The sequence below is a fragment of the Lampris incognitus genome, chromosome 12, assembly GCF_029633865.1.
Source record: "Lampris incognitus isolate fLamInc1 chromosome 12, fLamInc1.hap2, whole genome shotgun sequence".
In the NCBI taxonomy this organism is placed as follows: Eukaryota; Metazoa; Chordata; class Actinopteri; order Lampriformes; family Lampridae; genus Lampris; species Lampris incognitus.
The window spans coordinates 17,264,058-17,291,971 of record NC_079222.1 but is presented as its reverse complement, the minus strand read 5'-3'; the positions used below and the strand labels follow the sequence as shown (position 1 = coordinate 17,291,971).

The following is a 27,914-nucleotide window of genomic DNA, read 5'->3' as shown; positions in this document are numbered from 1 at the left end:
TGGACTTCCCAGCGACCTGCCTCACGTCGGTGGTAAACTCTGAGATGTTGGCCGACTGTCGCTGCTGGCGGGCTGACCACGGCTCTGCCACCTTGGCCACCGCGAACACCAGCGGTTTGTGATCGACGAAAGCCGCGAACTGACGGCCCTCCAGTAGGAAACGAAAGTAAGGTAAGAATTATTCTTGCACACAGTGGAAATAAGCTCTCAAGTGTCAGTTTTATTCCATTTTAACAGATTATGTCAAAATCATGCATCTATACGCTGCTTTGTTTAAATTGTGTATTTACTGCATCATACAGATGCATGCATTTTGTCTTGATAGACAAAATTAATTATGCATCAACCTAGAAGAAAACAAAAAACATTGAGTTTATTTCCACCGCGTTCTTGGTTCGTTCTTCACAGGTGACAGGGGTGAGCCTGTTCCAGAGGCTTGCCACCATTGCTAAGCTGGTCCTGGTGCTGCCCCACTCCAATGCAGATGCACAGAGCGTGTTTTCTGTGGTGGGACTAAACAAGACCAAGACCAGGAACAGCTTGGCCCTGGGTGGAACCCTGTCTTCAATTATGACTGTAAAGATGGCTGGCCTTGAGCCCTGCTTCAAGTGGGAGCCCACCCAAGCAATAATCAAGGCCTCAAAGAAGGCCACTAACCAGTATAACAGGGCACACAGCTCTTAAAACAACACTATGAAGTCCAACACACAAAAGTCCTGCTTCGGAGAGTTTGCTGGTGTCATTGGCTTGTCAACAAATGCACATTTTGTACAGTTCTTGATTGTAAATGTTCTTGTTCTGAATAAACGTTGTTGCTGTGATGCTGGATGGGATAACAAAAATTTGTGTGTATATGGCAAAATTTTAGTCAGCCCCACCAAATCTCACTCCGAGATTTTTTGAAAAGTTGGCAGCCCTGAGATGGGGGTAACAGTTCGAAAGAGGAAGAGGCCGATGAGGAGGCTAACCCCACCTGCCGCTCTCTCCCGCCTAACTGGACCAGCCAACAGTGGAGGGAGGACTCGTAACACATGTCTATTCGGAAGCTTGCGATGCACCGTATGCAGAGATGCAAAAACGCTGCTTTCTGAGAACATTTTTCATGGAAAAAATGTGCTCTGTTCTTCTGAATTAACGAGGTACTTCAACTTCCTGATTTCAGTAAATTTGGAAATATATTCACAGATTCTAACGTCCAGGATCAACAACTCATAAGTGAAACGTTGTTGAAACATAAAACGACACCTCATTCCTACCGTAGGTAGCCAGCGAGCTACAACCTAATTTTCACCAAAACGAGCTGTCCTCCGAGCTGGACAAATAGCATTGGTCTCTCTATACAGCCGGCAGTGGGAAAGCCAACTCCGGCCTGGCCTCCCTGCGGATTTGACATGACCACATCTACAGTAGCAATGCAATACAGTGTTTTACCACACATCTACTGACGTTCAACACATGTCAACATCTAGAGGGGCGCTGTTTCATTCATTGTAAAATACTCGATGAGAAATTACCGAGACGAAGGAAAGTGTTTTTATTAAAATGACAAACAGTCGGAAAAAAAGGAGAAACCTGGCTTCCCTTGGCCTCCGGGGGAAAACACCACTGCACAACCGTCATCGCCCTGATCACAGGTAACAACAAGAGAGCCTATACAAAGAGGAGGTGGGAGCCCTGACAACGTGGTGCCAGGACAACTAGCTCCATCTCCACATCAGCAAAACTAAGGAGATGATAGTGGACTTCAGGGAGCTGCAGGGAGGAGGACACACCCCCGATCCATATTAGTGGGAGAGCAGTGGAGAGATCCAGCAGCTTCAGGTTCCTCAGGGTGTACATCAGACATCAGTGAGGATCTGACCTGGTCACACTACACCGGCATCATCGTCAAGGTGGTGAGACGACGGCTCTTCTTCTTTCACGGGCTGAGGAAGTTCAGCATAGACCCTAGGATGCTCTGCAACTTCGACAGATGCACTATCGAGAGTATCCTGACTGGCTGCGTCACCGCCTGGTATGGCAGCTGCACCGCCCTCGACTGCAAGGCTCTACAGAGGGTGAAGAAAACAATGAAGCACATCACCAGGACAGAGCTACCAGGCATGCTGGACCTCTTCCCACAGAGGTGCAAGAGGGAAGCCCAGCGAATAGCTGGGGGACCCCAGCCACCCCAGCCACAAACTGTTCACTCTTTTACTGTATGGTAAATGGTATTGGAGCATCCAGGCCAGAACCAACAGGCTTAAGGAGAGCTTTTACCCACAAGCCATGACTCCTGAACACACAGACTCTGGACACTTGAGCACACACACACACACACGTACACACACACACACACACACACACACACACACACACACACACACACACACACACACATATCTCTCTCTCTCTCTCTGTCTCGCAAAATGCAAATACTTCACTTCATTCTGCACTGTTCACTTTTTTTTTTGATGGTGGGGGAAACCGGAGCTCCCGGGGAAAACCCACCTCACTTTCTGTCATACACTCTACAGATACATTTAACATGTGCATTACAATTACACACTTGTGTATATACTGTTACATTTCCATATCAACTGTTAAAATTTAGATTTTAATGTGTGTATGACTTCAGTTTAAATTTAAGTTTATTTTTCTCCAGCCTGTAAACACTGAATTTTTAGTTCATTTAGTGTTTTTAGCTTTAGTTTTTAATTTCTCATAGTGGACTGTAACTACTATAATTTTCTCTCTCTCTCTCTCTCTCTCTCTCTCTCTCTCTCTCTCTCTCTCTCTCTCTCTCTCTCTCTCTCTCTCTCTCTCTCTCTCTCTCTCTCTCTCTCTCTCTCTCTCTCTCTCGCTATGTATATATATATATATATATATATATATATATATATATTTAATTTTTAGAGTCTGTTATGTTATATTCTTTATATTTTTTTGAGGTTGAACCGATGCCTAAGCGTTTCATTGCCCGCAGTGCCTGCCACGCTGTATTATTGGGCATTTGACAAATGGAAATTGAACTTGAACTTGTGCATTACTATTGAAGATAAAGGTGTCCATGACACCTGCAGTGATTGATCATGTGCTATGTGAGAGCACTGCAGTTAAATGGGAGTAACTGTGGGGATATGCAGTCGCAGTGGAACAGATTTCCTTTTTTTACAGTCACGAGTTAATCTTTGATAAAGACAGTTTAACAGAGGTTTGAGCCAGAAATATGGTGCAGCAAAACACTGTTGGAGTTGTGAAATGATGACACCATAAATTGCAATAAGCCACCCTCGTTAACTTTTTATTAGAACAGAGGAGAACCTTTATTGTGGCCACTTTGTAGATCTGTTCGGTGAACATGATGGTCAAGAGTGGCTCTGGATTATAAATCATATTGGGTTCCTTAAAAGTATATAATGCAATAATCAATCTTTGCCTTGAACATGTAGCTATTGGTGATGGGTTGTATAATTTGTTTATTGCATTATTCCTTGATGGGACTCTGTTAAAATAGCAGATTGTAACAATGTTAGATATAGAGCATAAATTTACTGGCAGGGGCCTGTAAATTTAGAATAAATGGAATTAGCGTCTTCTCTGAGAAAACAAATACAAAGCCTTGTACATCAGTGTTGTAGTCTATTAAATGATAAACAACAACAATAAAGAGACGAGACGTATAATGGTCCAATACCCTTCAGTAGTAGCAGTGAAATGTCCTTTCAAACTGGTTGTACCAACATTGATAATCAAGTTTTCACAGTTGGACATCAGTCATACATGCATTATTGTCTTGCCCGGTTTTTCCCCCCAGTTACAATAGCTTATCTGTGGGCAAGAAAACTATAAGCAAGCAACAGCTGATCATATGGCGACATGGTGGCTCAGTGGTTAGCACTGTTGCCTCACAGCAAGAAGGTCTTGGGTTCAAATCCCAGGCTGTCCCAGGTCCTTTCTGTGTGGAGTTTGCATATTTGAAATCTTCGTGGGTTTCATTCAGGTTCTCCGGGTTCCTCCCACAATCAAAAAGACATGCGTGTTAGGGTAAATACTCCTGTCTGTGCCCCTGAGCAAGGTAATGGAAATAAGAACTGGAGTTGGTCCCCGGGCGCCGCAGCTGCCCACTGCTCCTATACAATAGGATGGGTTAAATGCAGAAGACAAATTTCCCTGCAACCAAACAGCTGTACAATGACAAAATAAAGTGGCTTTCTTTCTTCTTTCTATACGATCTCCTGCTCCATGAACATGCAGAATTATTACCTTTTCATGAAGATAAAAAGAAAATTAAAATATTCTTATGCAACAACAGTGCACAAACTTTAAACCAAATACATTGACTCTGTCTCTCTCGAAGCAAAATATAACTAGAGAATATCAGTAAGGGTAGCTGAATGGTGGTGGCTGAAATAGAGATGATGACTCGGAGACCCCACACTCCTCAGATTTCTGCATTCAAAAACACGGGAGCTGGGCCAGCCAAGTATTTTTGTTCCTGTTTTGGAGGCCTGTGATGCCTTGCTCCAGAAAAAAAAAGCTTGCCTCACATTCACAGTCCTAAAGCAAACTATGCAGCGATTACAGCAACCTGATATCTCCTGAGGGTGTTTGAACATGTTGAATGTCAATAAAGGTGCTGGGTATCTGCAAACTCAATAATTGAATTTATCCTAGCTCAATTAGTTGTTATTCACCATGCTAACAGTAGGGGGCAGCATTTAGCTATTTAAGCCGTAACGCAGTTGAGGATAAGGCAACTAGTGCCAATGTTTAGGAATTTCGTCAATAAAAGATGCTCTATTAACGATACCTTAAAAAATGTTAAAAACAGGGCTAACTGATATAATCCATAATACCAAGTAAAATTCTCTTTATTTCTCCTGCTTAATAACAACCATTACACGGTTCAAAGTTAAGGTTCATGGTCACCTTTATTATGCTTGAGGGGCAATTTGTTGCACTGCCAGCAATAAATACCATCAACATCAACGATCAACACACAAACAATTCATACACAAAGAAGCATAGGATTACATAATATTATTCAAAAGGCCAATAGCAGCAGGGAGAAATTAATTCTTAAATCTATTGGTCCTGCATCTTGGCAGATTATATCTGCAACCAGATGGGAGCAACCTGACGTCACTGAACAAGGGGTGAGTCGGGTCAGTAAGAATCGACTGAGCCCTCTTTGTGACTCTGACTTTGTACACAGCCATTTGTTATTTTTAAGTGTGAGACAATATTTTTGTCTGGTCAAGTTAAATGTGTTCTCCCAACAAGAAATCATTTTGTTAAAGAGTAACTACTGTATTTCTAATGGATCATTTTCTTGATAGCATTTTCTTAATTAGTTTCACCTGTTTTTGATGGTCCTGTTACTAAAGAGTTTTGGTTCGTTTGAATCAATTTTAACATATCAACTGGGCTATTGAGGTGACTGAAATGAAAGGTCAGTGAGTCTATTTTAGTTTCTTGAGATGGAACATTACGGAAATCAATTCTAAATTGCATAATCAAGTATAACTTTTGCAAGATATTACTGTAGGAGGACATGGAAACAGGAATGTTAATTTGACTCTGGCCTTTTATGGTGAAAATGACACCTGCTAGGTTTCCTTTGCAAATTTCCTGGAACTTTTGATCACCTGTCCACAAGAAAACTTTTCACCCACTTCAAGACATCCACTATCATCACCATGTTATGGGACAGGAGTAACTGTGGCTTTGCAGGACTTACTTACATGGCTCCCTACTTTGAAGAAACAGAGGTGGGACCAAGCCATTGTTTTTCAAAACACAAGTAAGTCTCAAGTCCTGGCATTCAAGTCCCAAGTCAAGTTCCAAGTCAAGGCCCAAATCAAGGCCCAAGTCAAGGCCCAAGTCAAGCCTCAAGTCAAGGCCCGAGTCAAGGCCCAAGTCCCAAACTTTGAGTTTCAAGTCCTAAACAAGCCATTGTGCACTCCTCATCAAATTTAATGCCATTTCAAAATTCTAACAACAGAGTAATAGGTAATATACTAAAGTTATACAAATCATGAATGGTTGTTAAAATGTGTGTTTAACATGGATTGATTCAACGTGGGTCTGTAATTATGGAAATGAAGAGTTGATTGGCTGTACACTTTTTTAAAAGCATTTTATCTGTAGGCTTGGAGAAGGTATCCAGTATTTCAAGTCAAAAGGTTCAAGGCCAAAGTGAAGCCATGGTTCATTGGTGTTAAAAGTCAAAGTCGAGTTGCTAGTCTTTCTCGGTGTTGTCTAGTCAAGTCTAAAGTCAACAAATATGTGACTTGAATCTGACTAGAGTCCAAGTCATGTGACGTGAGTTCACACCTCTGGAAACAGCCGGACACTCCTCATGTTATAATCCAATTTTGGTATTTCAACTGAGCATTTAGCAAAATTATTTCAAAAGCATCAAAAGGGGAGCGTCCGGTTAGCATAGCTGTCTATTCCATTGTGTACCAACACAGGGCTCAACGGTTCAAAGCCCACTGTTGCCCCCGGCTTGGTCGGGTGTCCCTACAGACACAATTGGCCATATCTGCGGGTGGGAAGCCAGACGTGGGTATGTGTCCTGGTTGCTGCACTAGTACTTCCTCTGGTTGGTTGGGGCACCTATTCGGGGGGAGGGGGAACTGGGGGTAATAGCATGATCCTCCCACGTGCTACATCCCCCTGGCGAAACCCCTCACTGTCAGGTGAAAAGAAGCAGCTGGCGACTCCACATGTATCGGAGGAGGCATGTGGTAGTGTGCAGCCCTCTGTCTAGCCAATCGGTACAGGTCCTTTGCTCCTCCCTTAGTGTCTAACCTCTTATACAACTCTCAATAGACCTTTTCCTTTGCCTTTGCCACCCTCTCTTCGCTTTACGCCGCATCTCCTTGTACTTCTGTCTACTTTCTTCATTTCTCTAACTATCCCACTTCTTCTTTATCTATGTCTTTCTCTGTATACTTTGCTGTACTTCCTCATTCCACCATCAAGTCTTCTTTTCTTCCTTCCTCTTTCCAGATGACCCACCAAGCACCTTCCTGGCTGTCTCCCTCTATTTCTGCAGTAGTTGTCCAGCCATCTGGCAACTCTTCACTACCACCCGGTTCCTGTCTTAACTCCTCCCTGAACTCCACTCAACAGTCTCCCTTCTTCAACTTCCACCATTTGATCCTTGGCTCTGCCCTCACTCTCTTCCTCTTCTTGGTCTCCAAAGTCATCCTACAGACCACCATCCGATGCTGCCTAGCTACGTTCTCCCCTGTCACTACCTTGCAGTCTCCAATTCCTTTCAGATCACGCCTCATAAGATATAGTCCACCTGTGCACTTTCCTCCACTCTTGTACGTCACCCTGTGTTCCTCCCTCTTCTTGAAATATGTATTCACCACAGCCATTTCCACCCTTTTTGCAAAATCCACCACCATCTGTACGTCCACATTCTTCTCCTTGACACCACACCTACCCATCACCTCCTCATCACCTCTGTTCCCTTCACCAACATGTCCATTGAAGTCCACTCCAATCACCACGCTCTCCTCCTTGGATACACTCTCCTCCACTTCATCCAACTCACTCCAGAATTCATCTTTCTCTTCCATCTCACACCCAACTTGCGGGGCATGTGCGCTGATAACATTCATCAACACACCTTTGATTTCCAGCTTCACGCTCATCACTCTGTCTGACATGCTCTTCACCTCCAACATACTCTTGACACACTGTTCCTTCAGAATTACCCCTACCCCATTTTCCTCCCATTTGCACCATGGTAGAAGAGTTTGAACCCACCTCCGATGCTCCTAGCCTTACTCCTCTTCCACCTGGTCTCTTGCACACACAGTATATCTACCTTCTTTCTCTCCATCATATCAGCCTGTTCTCTCCCTTTACCAGTCATAGTGCCAATATTCAAAGTTCCGACTCTCACCTCCACACTCGTACCCTTCCTCCTCTCCTGCTGTCTCTGGACAGGCCTCCCCTCTCTCCTTCTCCTTCGTCCAACAGTAGCATAGTTTCCACAAGCACCCTGATGGCCAACAGTACTGGTGGCGGTCGTTGGGCCTTGAACGATCTGGTATGGAAATCTGATTTATGATCCGCATGTTGGATTAGGGCAAAGGTTTTATGTGGGAGGCCCTTCCTGATGCAACCCTCCCCATTTATACGGGCTTGGGACCGGCACTAAGAATGCACTGGCTTGTGCATCCTCAGTGGCCGGGTTATCATATTTATTCTCATAAAGGCATCATTCTGGCATTGACTTCATTGTTGCACATTTCTGTTACTTACATTAGGTTTTGTTGATTGGTTGCTAAATTAAAACAAATGAAAACAACAGAAATAACCTTCAGTTGAACATTATACATCCCTCCTTTGCCCCCTAACCCAACTCATACACTAGACCATGCTTTCACGACCTCTCTCTCTCTCTCTCTCTCTCTCTCTCTCTCTCTCTCTCTCTCTCTCTCTCTCTCTCTCTCTCTCTCTCTCTCTCTCTCTCTCTCTCTCTCTCTCTCTCACACACACACACACACACACACACACACACATACTCGCAGATCTATACTTGTGGGGCCCCCTCATTGACTACATTCATTTCCTAGCCCTTAACCCTAACTTTAACCATGTAAACTACATGCCTAACCCTAACCCTTACCCTAACTTTAACCTAACCCTAATTCTAACCTTAACCACAAACCCAAGCCCTAACCCTAAAATAGACCCTTTTACTTGTGGGGCCCCATAAAATGGCCCCACAAGGTAGGTGGTTTCTGGTTGCCTATCCTAACAGGGACCAAATGTCCCCATTAGGATAGAAAAACATGGTACACACACACACACACACACATACACACACACACACACACACACACACACACACACACACACACACACACACACACACACACACACACACACACACACACACACACACACACACACACACACAGAAATCAGCCAAAAGATTAAAACACATGACCGGTAAGTGAATAACATTGATTATCTCGTTACAATGGCACCTGTCAAGGGGTGGGCTATATTAGGCAGCAAGTGAACACTCAGTTCTTGAAGTTGATGTGTTCAAAACAGAAAAAATGAGCAAGCATAAGGATCTGAGCAACTTTCTCAAGGACCAAATTGTGATGGCTAGTCGACTGGGTCAGAGCATCTCCAAAACAACAGGTCTTGTGGGGTGTTCCCAGTATGCAGTGGTCAGTACCAACCAAAGCTGGTCCAAGGAAGGACAACCGGTGAACCAGGGACAGGGTCTTGGTCGCCCGAGGCTCAGTGATGTGCCTGGAGAGCAAAGGCTAACTCGTCTGATCTGATCCCACAGAAGAGCTCAAATTGCTGAAAAGTCAGTGCTGGCTGTGATAGACAGGTATCAGAGCACACAGTGCATCCCAGCTTGCTGCATACAGGACTGCATAGCTGCAGACCGGTCAGAGTGCCCATGATGACCCCTGTCCACCGCAAAAAGGGCCTACAACGGACATGTGAGTGTCAGAACTAGACCATGGCGCAATGGAAGAATGTAGCCTGGTCTGATGTCATGTGGACAGCCGGATGCATGTGCTTTGTTTACCTGGGGAAGCGATGGCACCAGGATGCACTATGAGAAGAAGGCACGCTGGCGGAGGGAGCGTGAATGTTCTGCTGGGAAACCTTGGGGCCTGGCATTCATGTGGGTGTTACTTTGACACATACCACCTATCTAAACATCGTTGCAGACCAAGTACACCCCTTCATGGCAACATAATTCCCTGATGGCAGTGGCCTCAGGTGGTTTTAATATTTTGGCTGATCGGTGTATCAGGCACACACACACACACACACACACACACACACACACACACACACACACACACACACACACACACACACACACACACACACACACACACACACATCCTGGCTGTCATTCGTACATCCTAATAAATGTATGTTATGCTATGCATCAGCCTTAGTGTATTTTGCACATATACGCTGTATGTGGCAGATCCTCGTCATTTTGTTATTCATGGTATTATGTACGTAGTTGGTCCTATTTTCTTCAACCTACTCACGATTTTGAAATAACGCCGGACTGTTGTTCAACCAGACAATCAGTTCACCCTCATAACTATTTTTTAACCCCCCCCCTTTTTCTCCGCAATCGAATTTTGACCAGTTACCCCACTCTTCCGAGCCGTCCCTGTCGTTGCTCCACCCCCTCTGCCAATCCGGGGGAGGGACTGCAGACTACCACATGCCCCCTCCGATACACGCGGAGTCGCCCGGCTGCTTCTTTTCACCTGACAGTGAGGAGTTTCGCCAGGAGGACGTAGCGTGTGGCAGGATCACGCTATTCCCCCCAGTTCCCCCTCCCCGCTGAACAGGCGCCCCCAACCGACCAGAGGAGGCGCTAGTGCAGCGACCAGGACAGATACCTACATCCGGCTTCCCAACCGCAGACACGGCCAATTGTGTCTGTAGGTACGCCCGACTAATCCGGAGGTAACATGGGGATTCGAACCGGTGATCCCCGTGTTGGTAGGCTACCCGGACGGCTCATGGTGTTTCTTTTTAATTACCCTGCTGCTGGCTTTGAGTAAAGTGGTTTACCTGTTTGTAGTCATGTCAGATGCCATAGTCTGTCAGGTTATAGTCTCTGTCTGTGGAGGTCACTTTCCATCCTGGGTCACAGGATCGCTATTAAAGCTCACATCCAACATCACGTCCAACCTAACACATAATTACATATGCACTCCTTCTTGCCCTCTTCGTTTTACGCCTACAAGGTCAATTCATGCTTCTAAAGCGACAATCTCTTTGTCCACATCCTTTTCTCACCTGGCCCCAAAATGGCGGAACAAACATCAGTCCTTTATTGGAGCACCATACTTGCTTACTTCTTCAAAGGAAGGCTTAAACACTTTCATTCTCCAGGCCTATCCGAGCCCATGGACAGTTTCTAGATAAGACTCTTAAACTGATTTGTGTCATCCAGCTAACTTGTATTTTCTTTTTTCTCTCCCCCAATTGTATCTGGCCAATTACCCCACTCTTCCGAGCCATCCCGGTCGCTGCTCCACCCTCTCTGCCAATCCGGGGAGGGCTGCAGACTACCACATGCCTCCTCTGACACATGTGGAGTTGCCAGCCGCTTCTTTTCACCTGACAGTGAGGAGTTTCACCAGGGGGACGTAGCGCGTGGGAGGATCACACTATTCCCCCCAGCTTCCCCTTCCCCCCGAACAGGCACCCCGACCGACCAGAAGAGGCGTTAGTGCAGCGACCAGGACACATACCCAGCAAGCACGGGGATTCGAACCGCCGATCGGCAACGGAATAAACCGCTACGCTACCCGGGTCCCGGACGCCCCCAGCTAACTTGCAATTTGAATTCCTTACTACTATTATTGGCATCTGCTATCACCATTGTGTACCTCTACAAGCGGAAATGGCGTGCACTTTCAGTTTTGATATGACTTTGGTGCTGATATGTGGCATTGTGTATCTGCTTTGTGGTTTTCACTTGTACCTTATCAACCCCTCTTGATGATTAATTACACACTTACGCTCATTGCACTTGGCGTGCTTGAACTCTTGCCCGTGATAAGATTACTATTTCGTGCTCAGTGATGCCTGCTGGATGCAGATACGTATATTTATCTGCTAATAGCTGGTGCTTGTAAGCCACTTCAGATAACAGCGTCTGCTAAATGAGAATTGTTAATTAAATGTAATAATGTCTGATACTCATGTTTCAAAAATTCCTGCTCAGTGGTTCAAAATCTGTAGCAGGCTTTCTCGGATTCTGTAGTTGTGTTTTATGTTTTACAACTTTCTGCAGGCGTTGAAAGTGCACCCTTAAATTACTCTTTATTTTTTTTCTCCAGCAAAATTAAGTTAAAATGAGGAATATGGGTGCATGTGTCTAAACACAAATTAGCACAACAACAACAACAACAACAACAACAGTAATAACAATATCCATATTTAACTTAAAAATGAGACGTCTCAGATGTCCTTTAGCGACACCTAGTGGTGTTAATAAGCACTTTGCTTTGTGAATGATTTGTGCGTAACTCACTGGTTTCGCCATTTTAGTGAAACCAGGCTTTCATATTGTCATTTTTTCCCCATGATAGATCCACATACACAAAATTTGGGAATCTAGGTAGCTAACAACTTGTTCAGTAAGTGATGCATATGCAAGGCACATAACATATTGGTGTGTTTTGTGGTGTAGACAATGAAAATGTTACACAATTTGTTATACAATGAATGCTTAAGACCAGTTTGTGGAGAGCATGCACCAGTGGGGTTAATCAAAAGACCGGTACTCCAAAAATGATCTGCTGATATCTGAAGCAGCTTACAAGAAACGCTCAACTCATTTGGTAAAGTGAGCCACACTGCTGCATTGTCTGAATAACTCCTGTTGATGTTTTCATTCCCGAGTACAGACACAAAAGACTCTGCTTCACCAGTGTTATAATTCCATTATTGCAGAGATCCTCACTAGTCCTTGGAGTGATGACTCCCCAGAAGGTTAGAAATATGCTCAGTGTAAACAACGTCTCCATGCCGCGCTCACAGCCAAGAGTGCAGACCAGAACTCTTGACCATTTAGGTAGCATATTTGCACGCAGTCCAAGATGACAAGATACACGAGCATTAGACCTACTCTGGAGACCGTCTGCTAGTGACGCCCCTCCTGCCGACTTCTGTATCAAGATCATGTGAAATGTGAGCTGAAGTTGTATTCAAATTGTTGTTGGAATTTTTTTCTTTCTTGTATTAATAGCTGCTCATGTCAGCTGAATGAACTGCGCAGTTTCTCCGACACACGTCTATTTTGACTGTAGCACTGAAAATAAACACATCATGATTAGATTGGGGGTATTTGTGTCACCGGATGAAAATGCCCTTCAAATAAACCAATGTTAATAAGTAGATTCCATTCAAATGTTTATTAAGAAATATTAAAAAAATAAACATTTTCTAGCTCTCTCCATCAAAAACATACCATCGCTTGAACTGTAAACGTTTGGCAAGACATATGAATATTCAATGCTGCGTTAAGTTTGTTATTTCCTACCTCTTCCGCTAAATCTATTAATAGTCGTTTAGGTCTCGATGATCCCATCCGGGGAACTATGGTTCCTGCCTGAGCTTCTCCAGAATTTCAATGGCCCCCAAAAAACATCTGTATTTCTCACTTGGTGCATTTTTTTTGCTCGCTAGACTTTTAGTTCGAGTCTTGAAAAGAAGCTCGAATCACTCCCAAGGGTTTTAAAGAAGGCCACACTCAAGCCCATATTGGAGCCATTTCCTGTCTCTGGAGTGGGCAAGAGAGTGACCCTTGGTGCCCTCTTTGTAAAGATCCGTGCGCTCACACACCCATACACACACGCTCATTCTTGTGCACATACACACACAGACAAACACACACGCTTACATGCAGACACACTTTAGGGGGAAGTAAGGGACTAGTTTCCCATAAAGCTGCACCGAAAGAAGAACAGAATTTCTCAGTAGTCTACTACACTGCACCTCACTGATGAATAATGGCCGAGAAAATACAATTATGTTTAATAACCTGAAACATTGCCCAATATTCCAAAAGCCCTTGATAGTAGTTGAAGGCTGAGAGAAACCAGCATCACAGTTTTGGGATCATATACCACAGTATACTCAAGAGAATAAGGAGCTGATTTCCAACAGCTTGGTCTTCCTATAAGAACGAGGTTAAACGGTGAGGTTTGAGAGGTGGCATATGCAGTTGAAGATGATTAGATGCTAAATAGTCACATCTGCGAATTTCTTTGGTGTTCAGTCAGCCCTGTTCTTCTGTGATTGGTTGGTGTGAATTTGATACAGAAAGTGAAACAGAAGCTTGGGCGCTATTACGACATAATGCAAGGACATGACCATGCCCAGGTCCGGTGCAAGGTTAAATGTATAAGGATGAGCCATGAAAATACTAACAGGGCTAAGAAAGAAAGAAAGAAATATAGATAGATAGATAGATAGATAGATAGATAGATAGATAGATAGATAGATAGATAGATAGATAGATAGATAGATAGATAGATAGATAGATAGATAGATAGATAGATAGATAGAAAGCAAGAAAGAAAAATAAAGATAGATATAAAGAAAGAAAGAAAGAAAGAAAGAAAGAAAGAAAGAAAGAAAGAAAAGATAGATAGATAGATAGATAGATAGATAGATAGATAGATAGATAGATAGATAGATAGATAGATAGATAGATAGATAGATAGATAGATAGATAGATAGATAGATAGATAGATAGATAGATAGATAGATAGATAAATAGATAAATAGATAGATAGATAGATAGATAGATAGATAGATAGATAGATAGATAGATAGATAGATAGATAGATAGATAGATAGATAGATAGATAGATAGATAGATAGATAGATAGATAGATAGATAGAAAGCAAGAAAGAAAAATAAAGATAGATATAAAGAAAGAAAGAAAGAAAGAAAGAATGAAAGAAAGAAAGAAAGAATAGATAGATAGATAGATAGATAGATAGATAGATAGATAGATAGATAGATAGATAGATAGATAGATAGATAGATAGATAGATAGATAGATAGATAGATAGATAGATAGATAGATAGATAGATAGATAGAAAGCAAGCAAGAAAGAGAGAAATATAGATAGATAGATAGATAGATAGAAAGCAAGAAAGATAGATAGATAGAAAGCAAGAAAGAAAAATAAAGATAGATAGAAAGAAATAAAGAAAGAAAGAAAAGATAGATAGATAGAAAGAAAGAAAGAGAAAAAGATAGATAGATAGATAGATAGATAGATAGATAGATAGATAGATAGATAGATAGATAGATAGATAGATAGATAGATAGATAGATAGATAGATCGATCGATCGATCGATCGATCGATAGATAGATAGATAGATAGATAGATAGATAGATAGATAGATAGATAGATAGATAGATAGATAGAAAGAAAGAAAGAAAGAGAAAAAAAATAGAAAGATAGATTGATTGATTGATAGATAGAAAAAATAAAGAAAGCGACAGAAAGAAAGAAGAAAGAAACAAACAAACAAACAAACAAAGATCTTTCTTTACACCCAGCTACATCAGAAGTTTAAATAAGTGCTTTGAGGGCCTTAAATAAAAGATGAAAATCAGTCGTGGGCTACAGAAATCTTGTGGTCATGCAAATATTTTGTCACATGCATTCGGCTGAATGAAATCCTTGTCTCACATTTCTACAGTTGAACCAAGGAGCACTGGGTTTCTAAAAGTTCAGCTGGATATTAATATGAGAACACAATAGTTGACTGTAGAACTATGACGTGTTCCACTTATCTTACAAGCCAAGGGTTCAGGACACGATTCGGGCTCAGTCCGTTTAAATGTACTACAGTTCCCTAACGCTGAAACAGTTAAATTTGAGTTTTTCTTTTCTTTTCTTTTTTTATAACCTTGATTGAATTGCAGGCTTTACAGCGAGAAATGTAGTGTGAGATTATGGGCGTGTAAAATGCCTTATTGTCCAAAGCAAACAAACTAGTGTCCGATATTTATACAGTCCAAAATGAAAGTGTTCTTTTTGTAGCTTTCAGCCAAAGTAAAAAAAAAAAGAAAACCAAAACGGTATCCTCCCTTCCCTTTCCCCGTTCCCCAGTAGATCTCTGCAGGAAGCACTTAACAATGGAACCCCACTGCCCCCAAAGCCTTCTGAGATTCAGCTGTGAGAATTTACTGTACGTGTACGCGCGCCTATCAATGCACAAACACAAAGACACGCACAAACATGCGCACACCCATACGGGTTCGTGAAAAGAGGCACACGAATACACAAAACTAATTAACGTTAAACAAGCGTACTACTTAGGGGAAAAAGAAAGAAGTGTAAGTACATCTACCAGTTACTGTAATGAATTCAACCACCACAAACATCTGAAGAGTAAACCGGCTGACAAATACAGTGTACCAACAACATCTGATCAAGATGTCTCGATGCATGCTCAATGATCCGGTTAGGAAGATCGAAGAAGGTTGAATAAGTTCCTCTGGATACAATGTTTATTGACAGATATGTATCAAATCAAATAGGCGTATCAAATCAAATGTATCCGATCAAAGAAGGTTGAATCATTTCCTCTGCAACGTTTGTTGGCAGATACAATTCATCACTCAACTGAGTTGAGTGACGAAACATTGTATCCAGATGAACTGATTCAACCTTCTTTTATCTGATCAAGAGGCCTCTAATTACTGCAGCACATTCAGGCTAAAAATAGCTGACGTGCAGTGCTTCAGAACTTAGACAAATGCATTATTACACTGAATACACTTTCAGCAGAAATGAGAGCGTACTCCTTAAACACAGCTTTTCTCAAACTGAGGCAATGCAGAATGAAATGGTCTCCGAGGGTAAGAAATATAGTACTAGTCCAATGCAAAGTCCACCTATGATGGTAAAAAAAAACTCTGAGCAAGTGACCCCCTCTATAGCTTACCAGCTCTGGTCAGAGGTCGACCAGTATCACCCCAAAACCCAAGATCTCAGGTGGAAAAAGTTAAGTCGAGGTGAGGAGCATGATGAAGGAGCATGCGTCTCGCCTTCTGAATTTAATCATCATCTGGTTACTCGAGTCTGCAGTAGGGTTAAACACATGTACACACACACACACACACACACACAGTTAGCAACAAAAAATATACCTATGGACCCAAGTAGACAACGCCCCCCCCACCACCACGCTTATATCTGGAGCAGCTGTACGCCAGAATAAGACCCCTTTGGGGAACTTAACTCACTTCCACCTCAGCAGACCTGTCAAAATAACAGAAACTCAAACACTAAGGTAAACTTCCACAGATTTATAACACCGGGAAGCTATCAGTAAAGTTACAATACCTACTGCATCCACGTTTGATGCATTTTTGAGAGTATCGGGCGTTTTCTTTTCGGAAACCTCATTGTCTCTGGGTTAACGTATGCGTTGCAAATTTGTATATCTGGTAAGATGGAGCAATGGCCTAAAGCACCTAATAAATGACGGTAACCGGATGTCTACCATATAGTGTCCATCTGTATATAATGTAATATATATATGTATATAGTTTACTTACTCTGTTTACCTGAACTATATGCAACACTATTGTCATACATGTAATAAAATGTTTTTTATTTCAGTGCAATTTCACTTTCAATTGTATGAACATGATTTTTTTTAAAAACTCAAGTTGGGGGCGTCTGGGTAGCGTAGCGGTCTATTCCATTGTCTACCAACATGGGGACCGCCGGTTCGAATCCCCGTGTTACCTCCGGCTTGGTCGGGCGTCCCTACAGACAAGATTGGCCGTGCCTGCGGGCGGGAAGCCGGATGTGGGCATGTGTCCTTGTCGCTGCATTAGCGCCTCCTCTGGTCAGTTGGGGCGCCTGTTCAGAGGGGACTGGGGGGAATAGCGTGATCCTCCCACGCGCTATGTCCCCCCGGCGAAACTCCTCACTGTCGGGTGAAAAGAAGCGGCTGGCGACTCCACATGTATCGGGGGAGGCATGTGGTAGTCTGCAGCCCTCCCCGGATCGGCAAAGGGGGTGGAGCAGCGACCGGGACGGCTCGGGAAATATGGTAACTGGCCAAATACATTTAGAGAGAAAAAGGGGGGGGGGATAAAGTCAAATTAATAAAACAATAGCTGAATGAGAAATCAAAAAATACTGTGTACCAGGAGCTGTAAAAGATTTTGGGGGGATTGACCCAAGTGGTCACCAGTTTGCTCCTCTCACCCCTTCCTTTCTTTCTTTCTTTCTGCATGCTGTCATGCCAGATGTCATGCTGCAGGATTACTGGCCTTTGACTGCTCCGCCGGCAGAACATGATATCCTCCAATCACATGAGGACTGGAAACAGTTTAATTGCAAGATCAGATAGCCACATATTGGAAACAATGATAAATAAATGTACTTGTGTGTGTGTGTGTGTGTGTGTGCGCGCGCGCGTGTGCGTGTGCATGCATGCGTGCATGTGCAGGCATTCGTGCTGCACATGTGCATGAAGTTGTATGTGTGTGTACGTTCATGTCTATGTGTGTGTGTGTGTGTGTGTGTGTTCACTGTCATAGTCATCCATATGCATCCACACCTGTGTTTTTCTAGAAAAAGAAAATATCTACAAACATGTTAATCCCATCAATGGCAGATTCTCACACTAACAATGGCTGCAAGCTGCAAGCTTTTGAAGAGAAATATGGTGTGAAAACACCACTGGGGGGAATTGCACGAGATCGTTTTTTGGCATTCTTTCCTCTCTAAACAATTATTGGCACGAACTAAAGAACTAGATTACTTCGATGGGTGGGGACGTACACTTGGATAACAAAATTCACATAGTATGTACACTTGTTAATACGGTCGTATTTTAATGCACCGCTGCGTGTTCTGCATACGACAACAATCCACGAGGATAATATTTCCCAGCTTTGACTTCTTCCAGGACAATGGTATTTAGTCTCGTTAAGACTCAGCAGAGAGGATACAGGACGCAAACATGATTCACAAAAACAGCTGTACACGTCTGCTTCTCCCCTGCACAGGGATATCATTGGAGGATGATATGCGTCGCATTCATTTCCCCACTTTTCTTTTTGGAGATTTTGTAAAAGTGTTGAAGGGGGTGAGGGTTGTGTTATATCGGGGAAGTGTGTTTATTTACATTTACGCGGCAAGAGAGCCGAAATAGGCAAAAAGCGTGTGATATGACACGTCATTTGTTGGCTGTACTTATCAGAAAAATATGGTTCCCTGTATCATTTCTGTAAAAGAGGGCAGAGGTAGCCGGTCCGTCCATGGGGGACAGAGAGCCAGTAGTCATGTTGAAATCCTAACTGCGAGCCAGTGTTGACAGAGTCAAAGGGTCAAGACCCCATGATGGCCCTCTGAAGAGTGAGGTGGGGAGCTCCTGGCCCTGTCAGAGCAGAGAGATAAAATTCACAGAAGCAGGAGAATGAAGAGCCCTCTTATATATGTCCATGGTTAAGATTGTTGTTTACAGCCGCCTTGGGGGGGCTTTAAAGTCAGACTAAAATAAGTCATCGGACTTAATTATTCATGTTCAAAACTTGAACTAGGCATAATAAAACAGTTAGCAACAATATTTTATTTGAAAATAATAGCTATTGATACCATTATCTGCAGCTGTTCTCGGCTGTCATATGACTTGCGAGGGCGTGGTCTAGTCCTCATTAATATTCATGAGCTGACCTTTGCGTGACAAATGCAAGCAAGGATTGGCTGTCAGGGTGGGCGTGGTTTCATATTTTGACGTTTGAGTCTGGCAGGCTGTTTGTAAATGAAAAAAATCTGCTAACCCATGAGTGTGAGAAGAAAAAAAAAAGATCATTTGCTAAAGGGTCGGACCCGCCTGCCAGCACCCAGCGTGTCTTCTTATCCATGCACGTTACAGTATTATAAACAGATATCCCTCTCTCTTTTTGTCTTTCGTGTCACCCTCTATTGTACCCCCCAAAACTGATTGAAATTATGAAAATTTAACCCCCCCCCACCCCAATGCTAAAATACGTGACTGAATGCTAAAATGATCTCTTTCTCTCGTGATCGCGAGGACTTGATTTATTATCTGGAAGTTAAAAGAAGATTTTTTTTTCTCCAAAATCGCTGCCAACTTCTTGGCTTCTTACTGGGGAAACGAAGAGGCCATCTATTGTGATAGCGTCCAGTAGTGGATTTTAAGGTCAGAGCATCACAAGCTCTAATTGGCTGAGATGCGGCTGTGTCCAATGCCCAGGAAATAAAGCACAAATTCACTGATCACACTGGCTGCCATCTGTTCTTTCTTATAAGATGTTTCCTGTTTGCTGATGTCTGACTCAGTTTCAGAGCGAAGCAAGAGTACAGCAGAAAGAGAGGGGAGTAAGTGAGAGCAAAAACATAAAAAAAAGATAGGGGAGAGTTAAACTATTTACGTTTGATCTGAATATCTGTGTCTGGTTTATGTGAAAGTTGAGGACTCGGTCATAGCCGTTCTCATCAAAGAGGAACCAGCAGGGATGGGTCTGCTTTCTTTCACACGGACAGCACCGGAAGTGAATTATCGCCGGAGTTTCATCCCTAGTGGCGGTGCTTGGTCATGTCTGCAACACCACCACCCCATCACGAGTACCCCGTATCTGCCCCATATCTGAGGCAACGTCACCACGCAAGCCGTTGTTCGAGTCTTTGACTCTTTGGTTTTCTTCCCCCCCGCGAAGGAGCCCAACACTTAACACAGGAAACATTCATGTGCTCGAACCAGCACAGGGTCAACATGGCCTTATAAAGCAATGAGCTCCTTTAATGGCCTTTCCAAGCGTATCCTAAGAGACTGCAATGAAATTACAGTACAAATTCTGTTAAAGCGGACTCGATACCGTATTTGCTGATGTCCCTTGACAATTAGTATCATATGATTTGAAAAGGAACTTCTCCTCGTTGCCTCATTACGTCATAGCATAGCCTTTATCTGGGCTTGCTTGCTCTTTTTGTTGCCTTTCTGGTATGAGATCAACTCTTGTTTAGCTAAAATGTGACATCTTGAAAGCTGCACTTTGGACATCCAGTGATTAGCTTTTAGTACTTGATGTTCAAAGCGAGTAAAATAGATGTTTCACAAGGTTAATAAGAGCAGCGCTGACTTAAAGATAGCAAGGAAGACGCTCGCCACTGTACAGTATGTTGGGGAAATCTAGATCAATTAATTGATTTTTCAAGCACCACTTAAATCATGATTCCAGTTTATAGTCTAAGAATCGAAACTCGGAATTTTAGGTTTTCTGCATGTTCCTGTGTCATGGAAAATTGTGTTTCTAATAGCTGTACCACACATTTTCTGTGACATGCCAGCTACCATACCTTGACACACAAGCCCATTACTGATGTATACGTTACAAATTCCTGTGTTTGAAATAAATAATGTTTAATAGGAGTAAAGGCTGTCACGTGGGATATACTGCTTGGGTTTGGCAGGACATGATGACTGAGGACTCAGAAGACGAAAAACATGTTGTCAGTGTAGTATGTGGCCTCACTGTGCAAATTAAGCTCCTTTCCCTCATTTACTGCACTGTAAAAAATAATCTGCTGGTTTAATTTAACAAAAGTAACGCAACCTATTACAATCCCTTTTCTATTCTAGTTGAGTGTGCCTTTAACTTACTTTTTTAAGTTAAACCAGCAGATTATTTTTTACAGCGTGGGATTTTCTTAGGATATACAGTACATCGTAATTAACTCGCTGGAGTATTGCGTATATTAGCCCACAACGACTACTACCATGTTAGCTACACAGATAGATAGATAGATAGATAGATAGATAGATAGATAGATAGATAGATAGATAGATAGATAGATAGATAGATAGATAGATAGATAGATAGATAGATAGATAGATAGATAGATAGATAGATAGATAGATAGATAGATAGATAGATAGATAGATAGATAGATAGATAGATAGATAGATAGATAGATAGATAGATAGATAGATAGATAGATAGATAGATAGATAGATAGATAGATAGATAGAAAGAAATTAGAACGAGGAAACACTTGATTAATGATGGATGACAGAAAACCTCGGCTCGGTTGATGCTGCAGAAAGACTGATGGAAACGAGACTGAGCAGGAAAAGGGAACATGGAGCATTGCTGGTATATTTTTAGCCAGGGCCAGGGGGATGAGTGGGAAAAGGGGTGTAAAAAGAATGAGGAAGGGGTAAGTAGGGTGGGGAAGGGTTTAGGCGAGCGACGGAAACAAGAAAACATGAAAACTAATCAGAGTCTTCCTGAGTCTCAGCCAGAGATATATCTGCAGGGCTGAAGACAGGAAAGACTGCTGTAAACTGTCTCACTCACAGGGAGTTCCTGCAGATCTTATACGATACGGATGTGCATGCATTTTCGCGAGTGTGGTAAATCGTGCGTGCCATTAAAGTGGGCACACTTAGAATACGCATTAGCTGTATGGATGATCTGTGAATTCTCGGATTAAAAGTCTGTGTGTTACCCTGAGTGCATGTATGCATACTTGCATGTGTGCCTGGTTGTTGGTAAATGTGTTTGTGTTTGTATGTACAGGTTTTGCAGTGTGTTTGCAGGTAGTAGTGGTGTGTGTGGGGGGGGGTAGTGGGATGGTATAGGCTAGAACTGGATCTTCTCGATGTAAATAAGTCATATGCTATGTGTTAGCAGATCCTCAAGCTTGCTCTTCTTTGTGTATAAAATAAATCATAATATTTACAGAGCAATGGAAAGGAGCTTAGTGGTCTTATACAACTAAGGAACTGTACAGAAATGCCGGTGTGTGTGTGTGTGTGTGTGTGTGCGCGCGCGCGTGTGTGTGCGTGTGTATGTGTATGTGTGTGTGCCTCATGTAACCAGCGGTTCCGTCACCCAGTTGTGGATACCGAGATAAGCCAGCTAAGAAGACTATCCTATCAGAGCACACTTCAAACTTTGCGGATCACATAGTGATGGGACCTGAAACAGGATACCTCATGTAACCAAAACCCAAAACAGGACAACAAGAACAATGGAGGTCACCGAGACAAAGGCGGAGGAAACCACTTTCAAGAGCAAAATGGCAGTGAAAAATAAGCAATATTGACAGCAACGTTGGGCCATCGTGCAACTCACACCTGCACACTGACGTGTAGAGGCACACAGACAGACAGGTGAATATACAGATGTTAACCCCGGGGGAGAACTTTGGGAACTGGGAGAAGTTGTTGTTTCTTGAGAAGTACAACAGAGCACAGCACGACAGATGCGATTATATGCAATTATACTTTATATATATATATATAAATAACAATACAGATGAAGAATTTTCGCCTCATTCCCATTGGAGCTTAGTGACGTATTGACTCACTGTGACACCGAGTCCTACAGAGGTGCTGCCCAACTCCTCGTTGTTGTGTAGGGCTGAGGGCACAAAGAAGGAGAGGAAGAAAGGAGAGGAAGAAAGGCAGCTAGGTTTAGATGGATGCTGTTGCTCGTCATGCGGCTGAAGGGTGATGATAGTTGGGCAAAGATAAACAAGCGAATTCCTATCTGATGATGTTTCCATATGGGTGTTGTAAGTCTGTTAAAAGGGCATTGCCGAGTGACTCTCAAGTGGTTGGTGCGTTGTTAAGGTGGAATAAATGCGTGGGGATTTTAAGTCTGGTCAACTTGCGAACGCAGTTGACGTTTTCCACTCAAAGACGTCCGGGTGGCGTACCGGTGTATTCCGTTGCCTATCAACGCGGGGTTTGCCGGTTCGAATCCCCGTGCTACCTCCGGCTTGGTCGGGCGTCCCTACAGACACAATTGACCGTGTCTGCAGGTGAGAAGCCGGATGTGGGTATGTGTCCTGGTCGCTGCACTAGCGCCTCCTCTGGTCCGTCGGGGCGCCTGTTCGGGGGGGGGGGGGACTGGGGGGGAATAGGGTGATCCTCCCACGCACTACATTCCCCTGTCGAAACGTCTCACTGTCAGGTGAAAAGAAGCGGCTGGCGACTCCACATGTATCGGAGGAGGCATGTGGTAGTCTGCAGCCCTCCCCGGATCGGCAGAGGGGGTGGAGCAGGACCGGGACGGCTCGGAAGAGTGGGGTAAATGGCCAGATACAATTAGGGGGAAAAAAGGGGGGGTCACGTGCTTATAATTTCCTTAGTGTGTATATGAATTGTGAAGCTCTCTGCAAAAAAGAAAAAAAACTAGACATACTTGATGAAGAAGACTCATAGAAACATGGATCAGTAACAAGCAAGGGGAGGGATGAAGAGGAGATGCAGACTGCTACACAGCTGTGTGGGAGTCTGTGTATGGTATGCGGTAGAGACGGGGATGTTAGCCATGCTACGCATGCTTGCCATATCTTCATAAGCTAACTTGCCCGCAACGCTTCAGAGAACAAGAATTAAATCTTTACCCCCCCCCTTTTTTTTCTAACCGAGACTTGTCCGAACTGAAATAACAGCTTAAAAGTATTGCGTTGTGGGACATTGTGGGAGAGGGAGAACGACTGAACATTATACTTCTCAGGTGTGCGGTACTATCAGCTTAAGGTTGTTTCCCTCGCCTTGTGAAGAAGCCCTGCCTCAGTGATCCAGACTGCACGTCCAGTTTCGTGGTTGCTCAGTACAACAACAAAAAAAGGTTGCCCAAGAGGTTGCCCTGCTGTGCTCCATACGATGCAAATAGAAAAGCTATTTTCTCCAACGAGAAACCATATTTATGTTCTGTAACCCACACCTTGCCTCTGATGAACCTGAATGAATCCCTCAGTTGGCTCATTAGAAGCAGTAAATCACTGAGCCCTGATCCAAAGGAGTTGAATCAAGTGCAACTGGACTTGGTATATATCCGTGAAGACGTTTCGCCTCTCATCCAAGAACCTTCCTCAGTTCATGCCTTTCTGACTAGACCCCCAAGACCCCCCGAGAGCCATGGACATCTATAGCTCTGACAACGACTCCAAAGAGGATAAAGTCTGAGTCTCATCACCAGCCAGTCAGACTAGCTTGGTCTAGTCAGAAAGGCACGAACTGAGGAAGCCTCTTGGATGAGAGGCGAAACGTCTTCACGGATATATACCAAGTCCAGTTGCACTTGATTCAACTCCTTTGGATAACCATGACCTGGATGAATGAGAACATTCACAGACACACTGAGCCCTGAGTTATTCAGTGGTGCAGACGATGGTCCACTTCACTAGACTGCTATAACATGCTATGAGTCGCATGTACTAACAAAGCAGATCGCTCATTGTAGTCTTCAAAAAAAAGAAGAAAAAAGTAAATGATATTAGTACCATGAAATGTCTTCAAATAATATGCTTCCTTGCCGTCCTCAGATAGGTCGCGACAGACACAAAAACAATATACAGTTATAACCCAATGATGCCAGTCAAGATGAGGGGCTCATTCTCAGTCCATAGTTCAGTTCCCTTTCATTTTCTACGGGTGTGCACGGTGTATTGTTTTCAACTTTCACTCTTTGTCATCCATCTGTTTACCTTCATTAACTGTTATTAGGCTTTATTTTTTGGTTTTAATATTCACTATTATGTCTTACCAACTTGTTTTGCTTGAAGAGCACTTTGTAAATCTTGTTTTTATAAGGTGCTATATATATATACAAAATGATGATGATGATGGTGTCTGCGTTCCTCTACAGATGCCTACTTGGCAGTTATTACTCACGTTTCCGAAGGTCCGTCCACTTTTTTTTTGTTTTTTTCTCATTTGACTGGTAAAATTTCCCATGGGCTGGCAAGACCAAGCCTCCCAAAACGTTACACCCTTCAACACAGGTCCTCCACATGACTGTACTCCTTATTAATTCCTCCGCTTGCCTTCCCCTCCTCCTTGTTCTGTCTGCTCTGAGAGACACAGAGAGGGAGAGGAAGAGAGAGAGGGAGAGAGAGAGAGGGAGAGAGAGAGAGAGACACACACATACACAGCGGAATATAAAGCACATCTGCCTCTGAAGCCGGAGTCAGCGTTGAGACGCCTGGTTACTTCAAGCTCAAGGAAATGCCTTGCGACGCGGCGTCGCTACTCTAGCCGCGGAGATCTGAGTCTGGGATTGAGACGCACCACGTTGCGGAGGAGGTTCGTCAAGCTTTCCGCGGCAGTTGTGCGCAGTGTGGGAAAGATGCTCGGGCTGGGACAGCGGTTCATTGCCGTTACCTCAACAATCGGTGAGTGGAGTCGTCCCGGACCTTCGTGTGATTTATCGCTGGCCCAAACGCGCGCTCGCCAGTCGGGCTGGTTTGTGCGTGGCGCGTTGTGCCGTGTCAAGGTCTCGAGCGCATCTGAGGACAGACGCGCGCGCGCGCGCGTGCACACGCACACAACAACAATAACGGATACGGTACATAATTCATGACTAAGCAACTAAAAGCATCTATTAAGCGTGCGACTGTTACCTCTGTGCCCTTTAAAACAGTGGCACCAGTCTCCTCCTTAAGTGCTGCGGAGTAGCCTCCGCCAGGGATTCCTTATTTGCGTTTCAGACAATCGTTTGGAAGCCGCAGAGCCCATAATTGTTTCTATATGTTGCATCCGCAGTTGTGGACAGAGACATCATCACATTGCCATCGTTGGCGCCTGTGGGATAGTTTGCAAAACATGTGCCGGGGCGTCTTGGACGTGCGAGTGTCAAGACCTCCCGCAAAAAAAAGAAGTAAATTCAAAAAGTAACATTGTTGCCTCACCTTAAATATGTTTCCATTCCTTATGATTTGATATAATACTAACTTCACTGATGTAATATTGTTGCAGACATCACCATCATGCAAGGAGTCAGGACACTTAATAGCCCCAATACCAAGCCAGTATGGAAGTTTGTAGCAGTAAGAATAAGATTTTCCTTTTTCACACCCCCTCAGCTGGCGAGTGCGAGGGGGTCTCCGCATTAGAAATGGATATGCATGTTGGTATTGGGGATTCCCTTGGTGGCAGTGCGCTCTCAGGTTTTAACTCCGGAGCAGCAGCGGCGAATTAACTTCTAGGTCAGGTCCATGCAGTTCAAACATGGGGGGAAAGTACCAGCTAGCCCATCTGAACCGCTCCTCTGTGTTAGAAGAAAGAGAGGGAGAAAAGAAAACAGTCACACTTCTCTCTTATTCTCAGATTCCTGCGCTTTACATGTGACGCCGGCTTGTGACTGTCATTAGAGAATTGAGTTACAGAGACGCAGCTGGAGATGAACTGTGCGCTTTTGCACGAGTGTGTACGAGCATGTGCACGCGTGCGTGTGCGCATGCGCGTATGTATGAGTGAGGAGGAATCACCTCAAGCTGACATTATCAGCAAATCGCACCCGCTGTCACATTAAGGGGACCCGTTTCCTCCCTTCGCCTAATGCCCCCTTTACCCCTACCCGGACTTGTCGATGTGGTTCTCCATAGGTCGCTGTCCTTTCCATACCAAGCCAGTGGTCCTATTCTCTTGCTATACACGGACAGGACACATCCACCGCACTCTGCAGGGAGATTTTGCCAGCAAGTGCAGCCACTCACACACATCCGCCCACCCACTACTCTTGCTAGAGTAATGAAGTTAGAGTTGTAAGTCTCTGGGTTGATCATTTGCTTTCAAGGCGATTGTTTCTGAGTGAGGACTGTATTTATCCATCACCATCCATCCGTACCCGCCTACTCTTTCTCATGGTCACACAGTAGTGCAGTACGCTATGGGCAAATGTCCGGGAAGCACCTTGGAGTGGTCACCGGTATACGTGAAAGGGTGCATTTATGATTAGCTAATGTGTTTTGATTGACTCTCTCCTTTTTGGCACATCATGTGGTCCCGTTTAACCCATGATGTTCTGTCTAGCGTTATGGCCAGCTCTATGTGTGTGATCCAAATTGACTTTTACGGGCGTTATTTGGTTTGAGATCATACTGGGACACCCTATGTTGTGCTATTGGGGCTACCTCTGCTCAGCCCAGAGGCCCACATGTCGTTATTGTAGCGGCGGCATAAGCTCTGTAAATTCCTAACGGAGATGGGAGTACAGGTGGTTTTGGTTTGGAGGGGGAGAATCTGGCTTCAATCAGTCTGGGGTGACCGACCAGTGGATACATAAGTGGCATGAAAGCCTATTCGTAAGATTTCTCTCGCACCCTTTAGGTCTTACTCTCTCATGCACACTCGCAAACACACACGCCCGCACGCACGCACATACACACGCACACGCATACAAACATGCATGCACGGACACTTACACACAACCACACATGCACACGCATACACACGTGCACGCACAGACGCATACACACAACCGCACACGCATACACACGTGCACGCAGACACATACACACAACCACGCATGCACACGCATACACGTGCACGCACAGACGCATACACACAAGCACA

General features: G+C 43.8%; 1 protein-coding gene and 1 long non-coding RNA gene across 2 annotated transcripts in view; one reads left to right on the top strand and one right to left on the bottom strand.

The window, feature by feature from the left end:
* Positions 1–1,519: 1,519 nt before the first annotated feature.
* Positions 1,520–25,388, bottom strand: LOC130122176 (uncharacterized). The gene is made up of 3 exons (XR_008811114.1): positions 25,233–25,388; positions 16,503–16,639; positions 1,520–2,048 (listed from the first exon to the last, which is right to left on the bottom strand). It is a non-coding gene; the product is annotated as an uncharacterized LOC130122176 (long non-coding RNA).
* Positions 25,389–25,427: 39 nt separating this feature from the next.
* itga1 (integrin, alpha 1) overlaps positions 25,428–27,914 on the top strand; it is a 68,542-nt gene continuing 66,055 nt past the window's right edge. Inside the window, exon 1 of the mRNA XM_056290341.1 lies at positions 25,428–25,732. Within this exon, the coding sequence (XP_056146316.1) occupies positions 25,687–25,732 (46 nt within the window). The 5' untranslated portion in view covers positions 25,428–25,686. The remainder of the gene's footprint in view (positions 25,733–27,914) is intronic.